The sequence below is a fragment of the Octopus sinensis genome, linkage group LG2 (genome assembly GCF_006345805.1).
Source record: "Octopus sinensis linkage group LG2, ASM634580v1, whole genome shotgun sequence".
In the NCBI taxonomy this organism is placed as follows: Eukaryota; Metazoa; Mollusca; class Cephalopoda; order Octopoda; family Octopodidae; genus Octopus; species Octopus sinensis.
The window spans coordinates 187,371,322-187,390,772 of record NC_042998.1 but is presented as its reverse complement, the minus strand read 5'-3'; the positions used below and the strand labels follow the sequence as shown (position 1 = coordinate 187,390,772).

Here is a 19,451-nt window from a genome sequence, read left to right as displayed (position 1 = left end):
CGACGGGCTTCTTTCAGTTTCCGTCTACCAAATCCATTCACAAGGCTTTGGTCGGCCCAAGGCTATAGTAGAAGACACTTGCCCAAGGTGCTACGCAGTGGGACTGAACCCGGAACCATGTGGTTGGTAAGCAAGCTACTTACTATACAGCCACTCCTGCGCCTCTTTTTTTTTTTTATCCAAAAGGGATTTTCAACCCAATATTTACATGCTTTATTTATAACTGTTGAGATCCAATTAAAAGAAGAAAAAAAAATATTCCACAGGTCTTCTCAAAATAAAGCTCTTGCAAATAAGAGCTTTATTATAAGAGCACACATACACAAAATTTAAAACACAGATATTATAGTAACATTCACTTTTGTTTGATATTTACTAACACAAATCCATCGAGCCTGCAGACACTGTGGATTTGTGATGTGTGTTAGTTATGCCGTAGATGTACATCGTGGAGGCACAATGGCCCAGTGGTTAGGGCAGCGGACTCGCGGTCATAGGATCGCGGTTTCGATTCCCAGACCGGGCGTTGAGTGTTTATTGAGTGAAAACACCTAAAGCTCCACGAGGCTCCGGCAGGGGATGGTGGTGATCCCTGCTGTACTCTTTCACCACAACTTTCTCTCACTCTTACTTCCTGTTTCTGTTGTACCTGTATTTCAAAGGGCCGGCCTTGTCACTCTCTGTGTCATGCTGAATATCCCCGAGAACTACGTTAAGGGTACACGTGTCTGTGGAGTGCTCAGCCACTTACACGTTAATTTCATGAGCAGGCTGTTCCGTTGATTCGGATCAACCGGAACCCTCGTCGTCGTAATCGACGGAGTGCTTCCAGATGTACATCAAAACATGATATTTATACTATATAATACTATCAAAAAATTAAAACAAAACTGTATGTAATAGTATAAATGTGTTTTAAATGGCTATCATAACTGGCCCATGGTGTAAATGTTTTAGTGTCGGCACACTATCTGTTAAAGTCACTTGCTAACCAAGTACAACTTCAAACAATACACACACAAACACACACACATGTACACAACTTTTGTTAACATTAACTACTACTGCAACTTCAAAGCCAATTTATTTCTGATGATTGAGGAAAAAAAGAGAATATCACACATAAATGTTGTTGAAACTGACTCAGTGAAACAACCAATGTGGTTTAAAGCTGGTGAAATAGAACTTGCAAGAACTAGCAAAATGAACCAAGAATGTAATATCTTGGAGACAGAGAAGTTGTAGGGGTTCCTACAACAGAAGATGATTCACCAACAAGACAGCAGTACTATTTAAATGGATGCTGTTTCCTTTTCTTAGGGTGCCATATCTCTGAGAGTTGGCAGATACACAGACAGACAACTCAGGCTTCACTTACAGGAGTTTTATCATTAAAGCAGAATAGGTTTGTTGGCAGTGATTTCTTTCACATATGAGGTAAAGCGTTTCAAAAACTTAGGGTATTCTCGTTTGTAGACAGCTCTCAACACAGATGCTGGGGCCCATCCTCCAGGGTTAACTGTAAAAAAAAAAAATTTATAATTATAACAATAAAAAAATAATCTTTAAATTTGGTACAAGGTCATGTTTACATTTCCATGATGAAATTTTGATTAGCCCTCAAATAATGAAAAACAAAGTCAATTTTGGTGAGATTTGAACTCAAAACTTGCGAATATTTTTCTTTCAAAAGACAGAAGTTAAAAATATTGTTAACAGTTTATACTTCCACTTACCAGTAAGTGTCACATATTTGTTTTATGAAGGTTAGCTATACTTTTTGTTTGCAACATAGTTGATAAACATTGAACGCATCATGAAAAACAAAAAACAGGTTTCTTAGTTCAAGCAAACATTGACTGTACGATCCTTGATGATGAAAGACTAATCAACTCAAAACAAAAGATTTTCAAGGATTAACAGTCTAAAAATGCAAGTACAATTTTTTGGCTTTTGAAGGTCTGACTCCTAAGTTATCCTTAAATCAAAGGCCTGGACCAAATGCTTGCAACATAGTGGATTTCCACTAAGGATACACAAGGATCACATGATAGTATTAAACCAAGTTTTGGATCAAATCTGCCACCCTGAATACATACACCCTCTATTTAATCATATTAAGGAATCATCATCATCATCGTTTAACATCCATTTTCCATGCTAGCATGGGTTGGACGATTTGACTGAGGTCTGGCGAACCAGACTCCAATCTGATCTGGCAGAGTTTCTACAGCTGGATGCCCTTCCTAATGCCAACCACTCTGAGAGTGTAGTGGGTGTTTTTACATGCCACCGGCACGAGGGCCAGTTTGGTGGTACTGGCAACGGCCACGCTCAAATGGTGCTTTTTACGTGACACCTGTAGAAGAGCCAGTCCAGCAGCACTGGCAATGACCTCGCTCGAATGTTGTTTTTTTTTCTTTATTAGAAGTGTCCTAATTCTAAAAAAAATTTTGGCAAGTTTTAATAGAAATTTAGAAAATCACATTCTGATGGTTACAGCTAACTGAATTGATATGATGTAAATGCACAACAATAGATCACCTCAGAAGTGGAGATAAGATAAATACTAAACTTTGAGTGGCACAGACCATTATGATGTGGACAATGCATGGTCAAATGGTTAAGAAGCTTGCTTCAAAATTACAAGAACCTGGGATTGATACCACTGCATGGCATCTTGGGCAAATGTCTTATTGCTTGAAAGTTTTTTTCTTCACTGTTCTGTGTTCAGTTCCACTGCGTAGCACCTTGGGCAAGTGTCTCGGGCCGACCAAAGCCTTGTGAGTGGATTTGGTAGACGGAAACTGAAAGAAGCCCATCATATGTATATATATATATATATATATATATATATATATATATATATATATATATATATATATATGTATGTGTGTGTATGTTTATGTGTCTGTTTGTCTCCCCAACATTGCTTGACAACTGAAGCTGGTGTGTTTACGTCCCCGTAACTTAGTGGTTCGGCAGAAGAGACTGATAAAATGAGTACTAGGCTTACAAAGAATAAGTCCTGCTGTCGATTTGCTTGACTAAAGGCAGTGCTCCAGCATGGCCACAGTCACATGACTGAAACAAGTAAAAGAGTAAAAGAATAATTTTCAAATTTAAATATCTTACCATTGGCAGTATATGTGATTTTGCACGTTATATTGTCCCGAGTGATCTCACTATCATTTGGCGGTTCAATTAATGTTTGACAGGCCATTGACACATTCATTTTTACACGAACATATTTATTAGGCTGCATCAAAGAAGAAATGGAAAAAAGTTAGCATTTAATATAACATACAAATAGTATTACTGAAATGAATGATATCTTCAGATGCAGGAGAGAAAGATAAAATGAAACCAACATGGAGACTGACATTTAGTGATTATGAAGAAAAACTAGCAGTATCGCCCGGCGTTGCTCGGATTTGTAAGGGAAATAACTATATAAGCATTTTTAGAGAGTTACCTCCCTTATATAACCCAAGCAAAAATCATTAAAAATGTGGAAAAATGATGGTAAATTTTTTTTTTAATTGTAGACTCATCGTAGACGCGTGCTAATACCCAGAAGGGCTCGATATGAATGACGACTATAAGATACTCGCTTTTGGTTAAACTGCACCGCAAAATGTGGGAGTAGTTAGGAATCTAAATCGGAGGAGACAGAGTCTCACACACACAACTTCAATTTTATATATAAAGATTACAGTTATGATAATCATCTTAACCCAAGTCAGTATACCAGTTGCTAATTGATTACATATGTACTCTTGTGGCCAGTGTACTAGTTTCTGACACCTTTTTATTTTTCTAATGATAGGGAAAAAAAAAATCTATACATCAAAAAATCATGACCTTCATCAGATTGTGATAAATGCTGAAAGCTAAATTTAAAATGTCTGAGATGAATAGTTGTTAGAGAATTTCCCAAATTATTAATGTTATATGTGTGTAGATACTTTTGGCCACAGATATATGTATACATTAATAGTCCCAGAAAAGATTCATATCAGTTCAAATACAGCCTAGGACAAAGCACATATTCAGCAACAAAATACTTGATAACCATTAGTAGTGTAAATGAATACATTGTAAATATACGCCAAAGATGAGGTTAATAATCTGAAAAATTAAAATCTTGGTTTTATTTTTCCCTGGTGCTAAACAAGGTTTCATCATTTTATAAATAACAACTTTGAACATTTTTTATATGGTTGATAAGAATTTATGACTAACAATATTCTACAAGACTGTTGGAGTACTAGTGCTACACAATAAAAGAAATGAGAAAATGAAGGAGATTTTGTAACAAATCTTTTTCCCCCCCATAGTGTACTTTTGAGGTGGTAAAGAAACAAAACTTGTCTAATGAAGATGAATAAACTATAGTGATGACTAACTTGAGGAAGAAATGAGTGTTTCTTCTTATAGAAAGAGACACAGAAAATAGCAGGATAGAAAAGTATGTTTGAATAAGTTAATGGAACAAGAATTCTAACTGTTCTAGCAAAAATACACCAGGGTTTCGGTTTATATTGAAACAGCCAAATTGGAAAAAATATCACAATTTAAAGGGTTAAAAATAAAACAAAAAACTGTAGTAGCACCATGATGTTTTAAATGTAAATTATTATAATAATCTTCAAATTTGCAAATAAGAGCCTTATTCTGAAAATGGTGGAGAGCTTTTAGAGAGAAATTTGGTTTCTTGACTGAGTAGGTTAAGCATTGCAACTATGAAGAATCACTCTCCTCTAACATGATGTTCTGATGGTAAAAATTATAACAAGTCAGAGTAAGACTATAAAAATATAGATGTAATGATAGTGCTAGTGCATGCCTACACACCTGCGTGCATGTGCACATACATGTGAGTACTATCCAAATCTCCAACCAATCACATACAGCTAGCTGGCATTCAATTGGCATATCAAGTTTCAGGCATTTTGATTGGGTTTTGGATAGAAATTTCACAAAAAGTCACTTCTATTGATTTTTTAATGGCTTTGTGGGGTGACTGGGGAAATGTAAAGATGTGCACGACCACCCTTGGACGGTTTTGAATGACCATAGAAAGTGTGAGCCCTCTAACTGAAAAATTGTGGATTTGTATAAAGGACACACACACAGACATTTTGCCATTTATATATATAGAGAGATGAGATCAGTAAAAACAATACAAAGATGTTTGGGAATAGGTCAGTAAAAATATGATTAAGGAATCTTCAAGAAAATATTACTTACTGGCACACTGGGATGGTCTGTGGAATAATTGACAACAATCCAGAGATCTGGTTTTTCTTCATCATCACTAATAACATGCCGAATATGGGACCAGAAAAGAGCATCTCTTTGTGATGCAGGCCATACACGTTTTATGACATTGTGACTGACAAAGGTATCTTCAGACAACCATTCTATACACCGAGTGCTTTCAAGAGTGCCTAGCAATATAGAGAATCAATTTCAGTAATTTATTAGATAAATGTTTGAAGAAACAAATCAGGTTCATTAAGATAATCATAAAATTTGTGTACAAGTGAATGCAGGTGTATGTGTGTGTGTGCAAATAAATATATGCGTATGTACAAGGAAATGAGCAAGAGAGTGCACCCAAGCACGTATAAGTGTGTATATGCATCAGTGCAAAATGTAGTTTTCTTCTCCATAAAATGAAAGAAAGGAATTATCAATATTTCATATAATAATCAGTATTCTGATAAGTCTTGCTTTGGTCAGACCAGAAGTGAGATAGTACCAATCTGACAATAAAAAGTTCTTATTGCAATGAAACGGGCAAATAACACATTGTTAAAAGCCAAAAAATCAAATATTCATAAGATAAATATCTAAAAAAAAAAAAAAATGAAGAGAGAATGAAAGCTGAGGGAAGAATACAGAGAACATGTATTCTTAAGAATATAGGTTCAGGCAGGCAGGGTTGTGTGGTTAAGATGTTTGCTTCTTAACCACAATACCACTGCATTGCACTCGGGACAAGTGACTTCTATTATAGCTCCAGGATTTTCTACAGCCAGGAGCCCTTCTTGTTGCCAACCTTCAAGAGGGTCAATAAACTCCATTTGACTCACTAGCAGAAAGACTGCCCTCCAGGCAGTTTTCTGCCAGCCACTTGATAATATTTTCACATTTGATTCCCAATTCTAATAATTGTTATATTTTACATCTGATGATATCTTTGTATAATAGTGCTCACTTTCTTAGCAAACACTGCTTTCATTATTTTATCAGCCATCTCTCTCTCTTTTTAACCCTTTAGTGTTTAGACCAGCCAAAACAGGCTGAGAATTATTCCCCTTTTATTTGTTTGAATCGGCCAAATCCAGCCGTATCTGATTACTCTATGAAATTGCTAAAAGAATAAACAAATTACATTACTGAATTCTCATAGCTTTGAGATAATATGAAATAAAACCTTTCCTGCCTTTATTCAAGTAAAAATAGGAAATTTTTGAGACTCCCTTCCAACATTTGAAGAGAAGTGTATATCTTAGTTTTTAACAATATGATGTCAGCAAATAGTGATTCCAACTTCAAAGGTATTACTCTTGATGATGTACAAAATATAAATGAAAACAATGGTGATTTTGTCTTCAGATCAAACCTTATATTAATATTTATAAATCTTCATCGGAAGATTATGGAAGTGGAGTAAATGAAAGTGATAAAAAGGATATTGAAAACATTACAGCAACATAGTTGAAGATTACTACATCAACCACAATTTCTGATTTCACAGAAAAGATTAGTCCACAATAGTCTACCTCCTGATGTTCAGCCATTGGACTATTTATTTTTATTTTTACCAAAAAGTTTTTTTTAAAACTGTCATAGAGGAAACAGATATGCTCAATGCATAATTTCTATTCATGGAAGACCTGATCCACTATGGCAGTCCACAGATACTGTAGAAATGCAAGTTTTTTTTACTATAAACACTATATTCCTCAAATGTGGAACTACTGGAATCCTGATATAAGGTATGGTGATCCATATATCTCCAGCATTATGTCTAACTATAGTTAATTCATATATTGTTTATGTAAAAAGCCACAAGGCACCTCTGCCACCAAAAGACACCGGCCATTTGAAATTTCGGGTTGACATTGCATCTCAGTTACGTGAGGGCTTTTCTTCCAGAAAGTACAGAATTGGGAGAAAAGCAAAATTAACTGAGGTGGATGCCAACAGAGAAAATACTGACTTTCATAAAGTTGAAAAAATAAATGAAAGGAAAGAAGTTTGCTACAAAAAAGAAAAACTGCAAATGGATATCAGATCAAGACCTCATATATGTGTTCATATTGCAAAGTGCCCTTGTGTAAAGGGTGCTTTGGACAGTTTCACGATAAAAATATGGCATAACTATATTTTGTTTGATAGTAATACTATTATATATTCCTTTCATTTTATTACAAATATGTGAAAGTGAGAAATAAATATTAATTTTCAGTATGTTACACTTTTGTCTCACCTGTTAATGAGCTTTTTTTTTTATTAGATGCATTGTTATGTAAATGCATTCATTAAATGGTATAAGAGTACATAGCCAATAGTACATTGACTAGTAAAAGAGTTTTGTACTTTATTTTCAATGAAAATATTTGAATGAAATATAGAGAAAGAATAAAACCTTGCGCTGATTATACCTGTATTTAAATTCAAATTAATGTACCTCATCTTGAAAAGTGGAAAAATTGTTGGCAGTTGACATCTGGGATAATTTTAATAACAAATCAAACAGGTAAGATGCATTTAGAATTTCAATTTTAGTGTTTATCCATAATGCTATTGGTTTTACACCTATTAATTAAATTGACCTGCCCATAAAAGTCAAGTTTAATCAGCAAGATCAGTTAAAATTACATAACAATAATCCACTGGTATATAAGCACCCACTGACAAAATTTCAAACCTGTATGTAAAAAATTAACAAAGTTACAAGCAAATATTGTGGACACCTCTCTTGAACCTCAAAAACACTAAAGGGTTAAACAAACATCAAAATAGTCCAACTACAGAAGGAGAAGCAGTTTGTCAAGTTTTACCTTCCCATCAAAGCAACATAGAGATTTCAATTCAGCAGCCTTGCAAATGACCTTGCAAAGAACAAATCAATTCCCAGAAGTGTATAGTAAGGTACAGAATGAAGTTTTGAGCTAATAAGCTCTTCCTGGAGCATTCTAGTGAAGAATTCTGTATGTCCATCTGTAAGCTTTACAGAATAAACTGTGGGTTTTGCAAATAGCAAATTAAAGCTCGGAATGAAAACATTGAAATAGAGAGTGAGAAACTTTGCAAATGAAAACAGAATATTCTGCAGTGAATGCAACGAATATTTAAATTTGTGAAAAGTTGGAGTTCAAAAATTCAATATGGTTCCAAGTTATTTCAAAATTAGTTACTAAAATGACCTTTGATTATCATTCTCAGGGCAACATTTCTTCACAAATTCACAGGAAAATCAGATACGTTTAAATTTCCATCGTATTTATTTCCATCAGACATACAGAATTCTTCACTAGAATGCTCCAGGAAGAGCTTATTAGCTCAAAACTTCATTCTGTACCTTACTATACACTTCTGGGAATTGATTTGTTCTTTGCAAGGTCATTTCAGATATGTTATTATTAGCAAAGATTGCATCATCATATTTCACAAGATATTATTGATAATGATTCATTACTGATGCTGAACTACAAACTGAAAAGCTAGATAAACTGAGAAAAGAACAATATATTTATGACACAAAGCATAATCCTGAGCAGGATTTTAACCCGTGACTTTTCTATGGACCAACAGACCACCAATAAACCAATGCACTGCTTCTATGCACTGTTTTATGTAAAATAATTACATACTGTTCTAGAATTGAAATATAAGAAGATGGTTGATATGTTTGTTTCTTACCTTCCCAATCCATTCGTACATTCAAGTCCCAGAAATAATGACAAATCTCATGACCAGTGATTCCCTTGAAGAGAAAAAGAAAACTTTATTAAATATGACATTCAACACAATACTGCTTCTTTTTGTTATTCAGTTAGAAGATAGTGGTAAAGGAAAAACCTTCACCAAGGATCTGACTGTATGTTAGTGAAATGATTACATGTCCATATTTTTGAGACAGGTGCATTTAGAAGAGAACTAAGGTTATTTGGATTATTAACCAGCCTTCTTTATATTATTTAGAGTACTGTGCACTTAATTTACAAAAAGAGATTTCCAGTAATTAGATGTCTGCAAGTAAAATAATGCATTTGAGATTCAAAACAAAATGAAAACCTCATTAAGAGATGGCATAGTTTAGAGTTATAAGTTTTGGACCATAGCTCCTATCTTAGATCTTTGAAGAAACTAACAGCTGACTCCCTACTCCGACATGCCAAATTCCGTTCATCTATAAACATAATTTGGTGACTAATGTAGCATGTTCAAATCTCGATCAGTAAAAACATTTATCATTAGAAATAAACGAGTAAACATATTTGGTTGTTAACCCATTAGCATTTAAACCAGTCATATCCGGCCCAAATACTGTTTTACATTCAAACTAGCCAGATCTGGCATTTCACGCCTATCCTAAAATGTCATAAAAATAAACAAGCACATCATCAAAATATCAAAGCTCTAAGAAAATGCATGGTTACTTCAAAACAATGTTAATAAATAAGCATTTCATTTGATAGAGTAATCTGGAGATTAAAGAGTTAAAATACATCAAATAAACAATCAAATGCTTAAAGAAAAGACATTTTTATTACATTTATTTTTTCATTTTAACATAAGATTTTTTTTTTCTTTGGTAAATTTAGATACTTGCAAACTGCTGGAAGAATTGAATATCCTGCCTGTTGCTAACCACAAGTAGGTAAGATACATATAGTAACCCACAAACAGAGTGAGACACCTTAAAACAATAATTGTGGTGAAGTTTGAACTCGCAACCATAGTAGTTGTTTTACATTTTTATTTATACTGATAGATATCAGATATAAACACATATTTGAAATTTTGCAGTCATGATTGCAAAAAGTTAACAAAGCCACTGATGCTTCAACTATTTGTTTCAATCTGAAAAAGGGCAGTGTGATAAGACCTTCAACAATGATTATTTAAGAAGTAGATTCTAAAATCTAGCAGAATAGGATAGAGAAGGCAAGTTTCTTTATCAACAAATACCAAAATTATAAAAATCAAGTGTGTTTACTATGATTCCAATTTATAGAATGGCTTACCTTAACTGTATGGACAGCTTTCAGAGGATCAATGACAAGCCCATCCTCTTCTAGTTCTCGTTTCAAAACTTTCATCTCTCCTTCTTCATGAATAAGAATCCAGTTATCTTCTTCACCTGCAGCATTTTTTTCTTCTAAATAATTCAAGTGTTCACCCGTAATTTGATTAATCTTTAAAAAAAAAAGTATATATTTTAATCAACAAAGATATCTTACTATTTTGGAACCAAATCATTCCTGAATGTAAAAGTCAATTGCAAAGCAAAAGTTTCATATATATATATAAACATATAACTCAGGTAGAGATTTAGAAAGCAAGCAAATATCAGTAAACAAGGAAAACGAAATAGTTTTACAAGCAATTAACTTTTCTGCTTATAATGATTACTTTTTTAATGAATATCTTATAAAGTTTCATTACATTTAAGTATACATCTGATTAAATATATTAAAAGGTAAACAATAATATTCTTAATAATTAAGAAATGTAGAGTAGTTTACTACATCAGAGCTTCAATAGATAATTAACTGAACTTGCCTCATTATACAAGCTGTGATTAGGTGATAGAGAGATAGCAGGAGGGGGCATTGGTTTACCAACAGGGTTAAGTTTCTGAAAGAAGAGGAAAACAAAAGTGACATGTAAAATTTTATGTTATCAAAAAATATAAATAATCCAGAAATATTTTAACTGTTTCATCGTTACATTTTAAAGGAAAAAAACCTTTTAAAGTATTAAATAATGTTACTGTATGAAAATAAAATTAAAATATTTCCAAAATCCTGTGGTTTTGGTTTCACAGTGTGAAAGTCGAAATCAAACTCGGTGACTGGCATCCGTTGCTAGTGGAGCGCTAAGAGTACCATACGAGTGAGATTGTTGCCAGAGCAACAAGCTGGCCTTCATGCCAATGGCACATTAAACACACCATTCCAGCGTGACTGTTACTGCATCGCCTTACTAGCACTTGTGCTGGTGGCATGTGAAATATTCGAGCGAGGTCGTCGCCAGTGCCACTGGACTGGCTCCTGTGCAGGTGGCACATAAAAAGCACCATTTGGGCGTGGGCGTTGCCAGTTCCACCAAACTGGCCCTCGTGCCGGTGGCACGTAAAAGCACCCACTACACTCTCAGAGTGGTTGGCATTAGGAAGGGCATCCAGCTGTAGAAACTCTGCCAGATCAGATCGGAGTTTGGGTCGCCAGACCTCAGTCAAATCGTCGAACCCATGTTAGCATGGAAAGCAGACATTAAATGATGATGATGATGAGTGGAAAACACATGGAAAACTCCACTGATTGATGACCGTAATGTCCAGAGAGCTGATACATATATCTGACATGAACTGATGTACATAGAATACAACAAGAAACATGTAATCAACTTCAACTCAAGACTTATGATATTCTATCTGACTTTCATAGATGAAATAAACATCGAATATGCCTTGGCCCATGCAGAAACTACAAGAGCAACTCAGAGGTGTTACAAGCTCTTCTTCTGAATCCATTACTGTGTTGGACACTTTTCTGTATCATCACTTGGTATTTCAGGGTCACAAGCATTTTGCCTCTTAGTCTGTATGCTTTTCTGAGTTGGGCAATGAGGACTGAATTAGAATTCACCTGTAGAAGGGTTCCACCTGCAGCTTCCTGTCAACTACAGCCACCTTAAGCTAGTTATATATATTTCTATTATCAAAATTAAATTAATGTAATAAGGTCAAGATCATCACCATCATCATTTAACGTCCGTTTTCCATGCTGGCATGGGTTGGACAGCTTAACAGGAACTAATAAGGACAGGGTCCACACCTGGTTCCATAGTCTGTTTTGGCATGGTTTCTACAGCTGGATGCCCTTCCTAATGCCAACCACCCCACAAAGTGTACTGGGTGCCTCTTATGTGGTACCAGCACCAATACTTTTTACATGGCACCTTGGTTTTAGGATCTCAATTCTGTTGTGACGCATGGTTTTCTTAAGTACAGCAATGTGCCACATATCTTGGTCCTCTGTCATCTCCTTCATAAAGCTCAACATTTTGATATCGGCCTTCAATACTTCATCCTCAGCCTTTTGCTACTATAGTTAATGCCTCTCTCTTTATCTGATTTAATCCAATACAAAATAAGAATTATTCCAATTTCAATTTAATACTTCATTATATTGCCCCTTCCTTTGAATAATTCAAAGAAATCATTGCAAATTTCATTAAAAAAAATGAGTCTTTCTAGGTTAAGCCACTACATCTTCACATTGAGAGGTCACAGCTCTGATAGAACAAACATGAGAGTAGAAGGTCACAGGAAAAGGAAAGGCTTGAAAGACATATTCAAGCTGAGTCAACCAGCAGGAGACCTAGGGGCAGGCCATCCATATTCTCAGCTGGTCATGCTTGGGAGGCCAGTTGAAAAGTGTAATGATGGTTGCTGTTGATATGACTGTGGAGGAGATGTAGGGACTCTACTCCTACAACCCTCCCAGAAATGGAAGGCAGTAGCATAAATGACTGGATGGAATTTTAAATCTTAGAAAATTTGTTCACTTTTAATCAAACCATCCTAAAAGAATAATGTTCACCAGATGCTACTAAAAACACCTAAATAACTGCCCAGTATATAAAATAACAATATCTTACATTAGCAACAAGGTTGCTAATTTGTATCTCTTGGGTATGATCAGCTAAATAAATCCCAGTGATAACTACTTGTACTTATTTTATTGACCTGAAGAAAGTTAAAGGCCGTTTAGTTGGCTTTTGAAATTAAAACACAAATATAACAAATCTAAAAATATGTAGTATGGAATAATTATGATTTTTCTGACTATTAAGCACATCTTTAAAGATGAAATATTCCTTTTATGTTCACATCTACACTACGTTTCAATCCGTTTACAGAATTAGTAAATAAGAATTAATGCAAATAACAGGTTTTCTTTCTCAACAAGGTTTACTTCCCTTTATCAAATACTTTAATAGCTGTTGATATTATCCACTGATGGTCTACACATTTTTATAAAAGATTAAAAGCACACAGAATAACATATTTCAATTACTGTTAGAAATATATCATTACCTACATTTTTATATAAAAACAAGTTATCAACCTGTTAGAAATAGCAACCAAATCCTACCATGGTAAAAAAGGTTGCACAGAATAATAATATAATCCTCAATATCGAGAGTCATGATTGTCACACGCTGATGACAGGTCAATATTCAGAAACTCGAGTCCGTGTGTATCATAGGTTGAAGACGGGAAGGATGGCTTCCCTTTGCAAATACTGTTGGCATCAATGGTTCAGTGGTAGAGTGCTCGCCTGCCACATGGGCGACCTGGGTTTGATTCCTGGCTGATGCATAAAGAAACCTTTTTACGGCGATGCATCAGCATGGCCACAGCTCTGAGCTGAAACTAAAAAGAAAATACTATGCCACCAAAAAAAGACAAAATGGCCATGGCATGAAGATCTTTGATCTGGATTGACCTGGTACGAAACAACAATATAAAACAACCAACAGACAATCAAGTGTCATTGAAATCAACTTACTCTTTCTTCCTCTTTTTCCAATTTGTCAAGAGCAGCATCAACAGCATCAAAAAACTCATCTTCATTAATTGCACAATGTGGCCCTTCCTAAAGTTTATAAAGAACAAAACATGTAGATAGATTAGAAAGTAAAGAGATGATGTGCAGGGTTTAAGAATTGGGGCAAAGATTTGTACAGTGACAGAGAGCAGCAGTTTTTAAGGTTGGCTATAGTGAATGGGGTAACAACAGATGTAGGGAGCATCAAGAGCAGATATAAAAAGCCATTGAGAATGATAGGAGAGGTGTTAAAGATAAGTTGCAGCTGACTACTTTTCATTTTTATATCTTTGTTGTCTGCATTTTGTATTTTTAATTTCACATATTTACATTGCTTTTATTTTTTATTTTTAATATTGAGTTATTCCCCTTACATTGTTTGACTATCTTACATTTCCTTCTTTTATTCATTTCATTATATTTGCTTTCTTCCTTACATTCATTTGTTTACACTTATCTAGATACTCAAACAGCTCTTCATTAAGTCTCAGCTTCTCATAAAATTTAAAATATATGACTTGTACTTTCAATTCTGAGTAGTCTGTTTTCTCCTTCTTCATATTTAAAAGATATATTCTTTTATTTGTTTCAGTCATTTGATTGTGGCCATATTGGAGCACTGCCTGTAGTCGAACAAATTGACCACAGGACATTGTTCTTAAGCCTAGGATTTATTTTATCGGTCTCTTTTGCCGAACCTCTAAGTTACAGGGACGTAAATACACCAACAACGGTTGTCAAGTGATGGTGGGAGGACAAACAGAGACACAAACATATACACACACATACATACACATATATACGATGAACTTCTTTTAGTTTCCATCTACCAAATCCACACACAAGGATTTGGTTAGCCCAAAGGTATATTCACTATAGAAGACACTTGCCCAAGGTGCCACACAGTGGGACTGAACCCAGAACCATGTGGTTGGTAAGCAAGCTACTTACCACATGGCCACTCTACATATAGCGTCATCATAATAATTATATGCTGCTTTTCCATGGCAGCATGGGTTGGATGAGTCATACACATTCCAAGTCAGTTCTTGTTCAGAGTTATGGCCATCCTGCATGAGTGGTGGGTGGAAGCACACTTTGATCAACCATTCCATTTCTGGCATGCTTTCTCCAGCTAGATGCTCCTCTTTTTACCTACCACTTTACAGAGTAGAGTAGGTGCATTTTATCATTTTATCCTTATGAATTTTGTCTTGTCCCTGACAACATTAAAGACTCTCCTTACTTTATACTATCTCCATTCACACAAGCCTTTGTGTAGTTCCCTGAAGAGAACGACAAAAACTTTAAAATAGTTACTAAGACAAACTTCATGTGCTTAACAGACTTACTTCATAATCTGGTCCACCAAATACTATTGGCTTTTGTCGATCCAGTAAAACAGATTTGTAGGATTCTTCAACTTTCTTTCGTTTCTCCACTTCCTGAATAAAAGTTACAAAAAAACACTATTCAGTTTGTTTGGATGCAACACAATGAGGACAATATTATTCATTAACAGAAATAAATCTAATATAACATTTCCCATACACACACAAAATAGTATGTAATTTATATATATACTTTCAGTTCATCTGAGCAAGACAGTATTGGCTATTAGTTATCAAAGCTGAAAATTCAGTAATCATTGGCCATGTGCAAGTAGGATATTTCATCATTAGAATTAATGTTGGACCTCTTTTTTTGACCATGTTAGCATCTGTTGAAAGTGTATGCAGTACATGCCTTGCTAATTTATAAATTTCTACTTTTCCTTGGACTCCTACTTTACAATGTTCAACTGTCAATACATGGCACTTTTTAATCCAGCTCTGCCAGTACAACCTGACTGGCCCCCATGCTGGTGGCATGTAAAAAGCACCCACTACACTCTTGGAGTGGTTGGTGTTAGGAAGGGCATCCATCTGGTTCGCCAGCCCTCAGTCAAAATCGTCCAACCCATGCTAGCATGGAAAGCAAACATTAAATGATGATGATTACATACCTACACTAGAGCAGCTTTTCCTTGCATGCATTAAGCTCTTTGTGTCTCATCACTCTCTGAGACTTCAGAGTTTGCCTTTGTGCAAGTTACGCAATATATCCAATAATTATGCTCAACAAATTTTTCTCCAGTCTTCACAAACCGTCAACATTTAATTCCCATATATAATACAGCATCATACTTCTTTACACAAGTTTCATGCAATGCAAATTTTACAGAGAAAAATAAAACAACACCTTGTTGCCAACAGAGATAACACCTTCCTCTTCTAGCATACTTCTTTCTGTAACTATTAAGTAATCACTACAACTACATCATCATCATCGTTTAACGTCTGCTTTCCATGCTAGCATGGGTTGGACGAATGACTGAGGGCTGGCGAACCAGATGGCTGCACCAGGATTCAATCTTAATCTGGCAGAGTTTCTACAGCTGGATGCCCTTCCTACTGCCAACCACTCCGAGAGTGTAGTGGGTGCTTTTACATGCCACTGGCACGGGGCCAGTCAGACGGCACTGGCAACGACCTCGTTCGAATCTTTTACACATGCCACCGGCGTGGGTGCCAGTAAGGTGATCTTAAATATGTCACTTAGATAGCAAAAAAAAGATGACTACTTCATGTGAGCCATCAGAGTAGTTAACCAATTCATAGGTGGTTCTACTACTAACAACATTTGGGACATTTGAGGTCTTGGTTCTTTGCTAATCTAAGAGATGTCATTGTATTTCTTCTATATATAATTCTTGCACTAAGAACATAACTTTGTGCTTCTACTAAATCCTTTTCTACACATCAAAATTAATTCTGTGATGATGATGGAATTTGTGCTTTTTGTTGCAAATGAGTACTTTGGCTTTTGTTATATAGGTCTTTTGTTTCAAAAGCCATTTTCTGGAGTTGCTGCAAAATAATTGCTAATATTATTACTTTTCAAATTATCACTCAAGAATAATCTATTGAATAAGCTTTTTGATAAACTGGATAAAATCTTGAGAGTGAGCAGAGCAAGCCATACATAAAGTATTGTTTATGAAATTACTTCTTTAAAGCAAATTACACTTGAGATAAACAACTGACATACCCTTTCCATGCGTTTACGCCAAGCATCTTCCCTCTGGGACATTATTTCTATACAATGAGAAAGAGTTGCAATAATTCCGGCTGTAGTTGCCTTAAATGTGTAGGCTTCACCTTTGAAATCAGGAGCATGGCCACCATGTTGCTGCAGAATGGAAGCTGCAAAAGGACAAAGAAATAAAAGTATAAATAGGTTATCTACATTTTATAACTGGGTTGTATGTTTGAAGGATTAGCCTTTGTTGGCCAGAGAGCAAAACATCAGCAAGTTAAGCATTAAAGACTGTAAAGAAGCTGAGCACCACTAGCATGTAGAATTCTTAAGAATAAGGAAGTTTGGCATTAACAATCAAGCAGTTTAGGTTAATAAGATGCACCATTACAATGAAATATACCAACCAAGCTAGATAAATATGGATTAGAATCAATAAAGCTTAGTAAAAATAACAAGAAAATGACACATTAAGGACTTATTACACCATTCCTAAGCAGAAGTGATTCTTCTCCTTGAAAACAACAAAAGGTAATGATAATGAACCCTACATTTTCAGAAATATCTACTACAAAAAAAAAAAATTTTTTTTTTTTAATTAGAAATTTACAGGAAGTAATTTCAGTAAAATTGATTAAATTAATAAATTAAAATTTTTGCCATACAGCCACTAAATATTCAACAAATATTTTTTATATAGGCCCCAGTAAATTAAGTAAACGTGAATGAACAATTTTTGAGAGATATTTACAAGTATTTGAACTTACAATCACTATTTTTGAGGAACTTTACATTTGTAAACTAAAGGCTTCCTTTATTTAGTTCAACAAACACTTGTTGACGAATATGCTAAGTTTTGTAGTCATAGCTGCCATGAAAGGCAAAATATTAAATCTTGTTAACAGACAGAATGTTATTGTTTCATATTAATAGGTTCAGAAGCATCTGAGCATCACAATGAACTGTAAGGTAGATTTTAGTTAACCAAACTATAATGTGATAGTAATGCTTTTACCAATATATATATATATATATATACACACATATATATTAGTTGAAAATATGTGGAAAAAAATATAAAAAGTGGAAGAGAAATGCCTTCGTTTCATATAGTTTAATATCTTTTTATAAATATATATATTATATGGATGTTGTGAAATCCAACCGGTTTTCACTATTTAAATTAGCTTTTCAAGGGACATTGTACGATAATCAGTTCCCATGACAGAGGGGTTTTGTCATTTTGGATGTTTGAAGAATAAGAAGAATGAGTCTAGAGAGTGAACCAAGGGAAGCAACAGGTGGCAAGGGGGACAACTGGCTCCTAAGTATAATTTTTAAAATGGTCAAATTTGTATGTTGAGGTGTGGTCTGTACTTTTGTATGAACATGTTTCCCTTGTTTAGGCATTCTTGTACTAAGATTGAATCTTTGCATTGGTATGATGGGAAGATATGAAAATTCGGCATTTTATCACTTGTGCATCTGTCGATATGTCTATTCAGTGCTGTCTGCCTGTATTGAGGGAAATGAATCTGTTCTTTATGCAGCGTGACTCTGCGTCTGAAAGTAAGGCTTGTTTGGCCCACATAATTGTGACCACAACAATGTCCCTTGAGGAGCTTTTATATATATATATATATATATATATATATATATATATATGCTCTTTTACTTGTTTCAGTCATTTGACTGTGGCCATGCTGGAGCACTGCCTTTAGTCGAGCAAATTGACCCCAGGACTTATTCTTGGTAAGCCTAGTACTTATTTTAGCGGTCTCTTTTACCGAACTGCTAAGTTACAGGGACGTAAACACTCCAGCATCAGTTGTCAAGCGATGTTGGGGCACAAACACAGACACACACACACACATATATACGATGGGCTTCTTTCAGTTTCCATCTACCAAATCCACTCACAAGGCTTTGGTCGGCCTGAGGCTATAGTAGAAGACACTTGCCCAAGGTGCCACACAGTGGGACTGAACCTGGAACCATGTGGTTGGTAAGCAAGCTACTTACCACACAGCCACTCCTGCACCAGTATATATATAACTGATTTCATTAACAGCAAACATTGATCCTGAGATGTTTATTGATTCTGTAAAATTTTCCTGCAAAATCAGTTCATTGATACACAAAGATCTTAACATATAACACATTAGCCATACACACACACACACACAATTTTTTTAAATTTGCTTTAACTGCAGAACTAGATCAAGCTAGCAGCTGTGACTACCGTAACAAAAGACTGTGTGTTATACGCATACACAAAACTTAACATTTGAATAAAGTATTCAAAGTTGCTAAAGTGTGGTAATGTACAGAAGAAAAAGTTCTATGACTTGTTTAATTAAGAATTTCTTGCAAAAATCGTTTCGGATACAAAACCATATGACAATATATTTAAATCCCTAGTTTCACAAAAAGAAAAGACCCTCCCTCCAAAAAACCCCTTTTCTTGGAAGATTCTTCACATTATTAACTTTATCAAATCAATGCAAAGTT

The 19,451-nt window shown here is 34.9% G+C and overlaps 1 protein-coding gene across 6 annotated transcripts in view; it reads right to left on the bottom strand.

Moving 5' to 3' along the window:
* Positions 1–19,451, bottom strand: part of LOC115223308 (ceramide transfer protein) — a 111,387-nt gene that overhangs the window by 8,487 nt on the left and 83,449 nt on the right. For all 6 annotated transcript variants that reach the window (XM_029793822.2, XM_029793847.2, XM_029793838.2 and 3 more), the window contains 9 exons: positions 16,953–17,107; positions 15,215–15,307; positions 13,824–13,910; positions 10,807–10,881; positions 10,269–10,439; positions 8,941–9,004; positions 5,254–5,453; positions 3,136–3,259; positions 1,379–1,519 (listed from right to left, as the gene is read on the bottom strand). In XM_029793822.2, coding sequence (XP_029649682.1) covers positions 1,392–1,519; positions 3,136–3,259; positions 5,254–5,453; positions 8,941–9,004; positions 10,269–10,439; positions 10,807–10,881; positions 13,824–13,910; positions 15,215–15,307; positions 16,953–17,107 — 1,097 coding nt within the window. In that variant the 3' untranslated portion in view covers positions 1,379–1,391. The remainder of the gene's footprint in view (positions 1–1,378; positions 1,520–3,135; positions 3,260–5,253; positions 5,454–8,940; positions 9,005–10,268; positions 10,440–10,806; positions 10,882–13,823; positions 13,911–15,214; positions 15,308–16,952; positions 17,108–19,451) is intronic.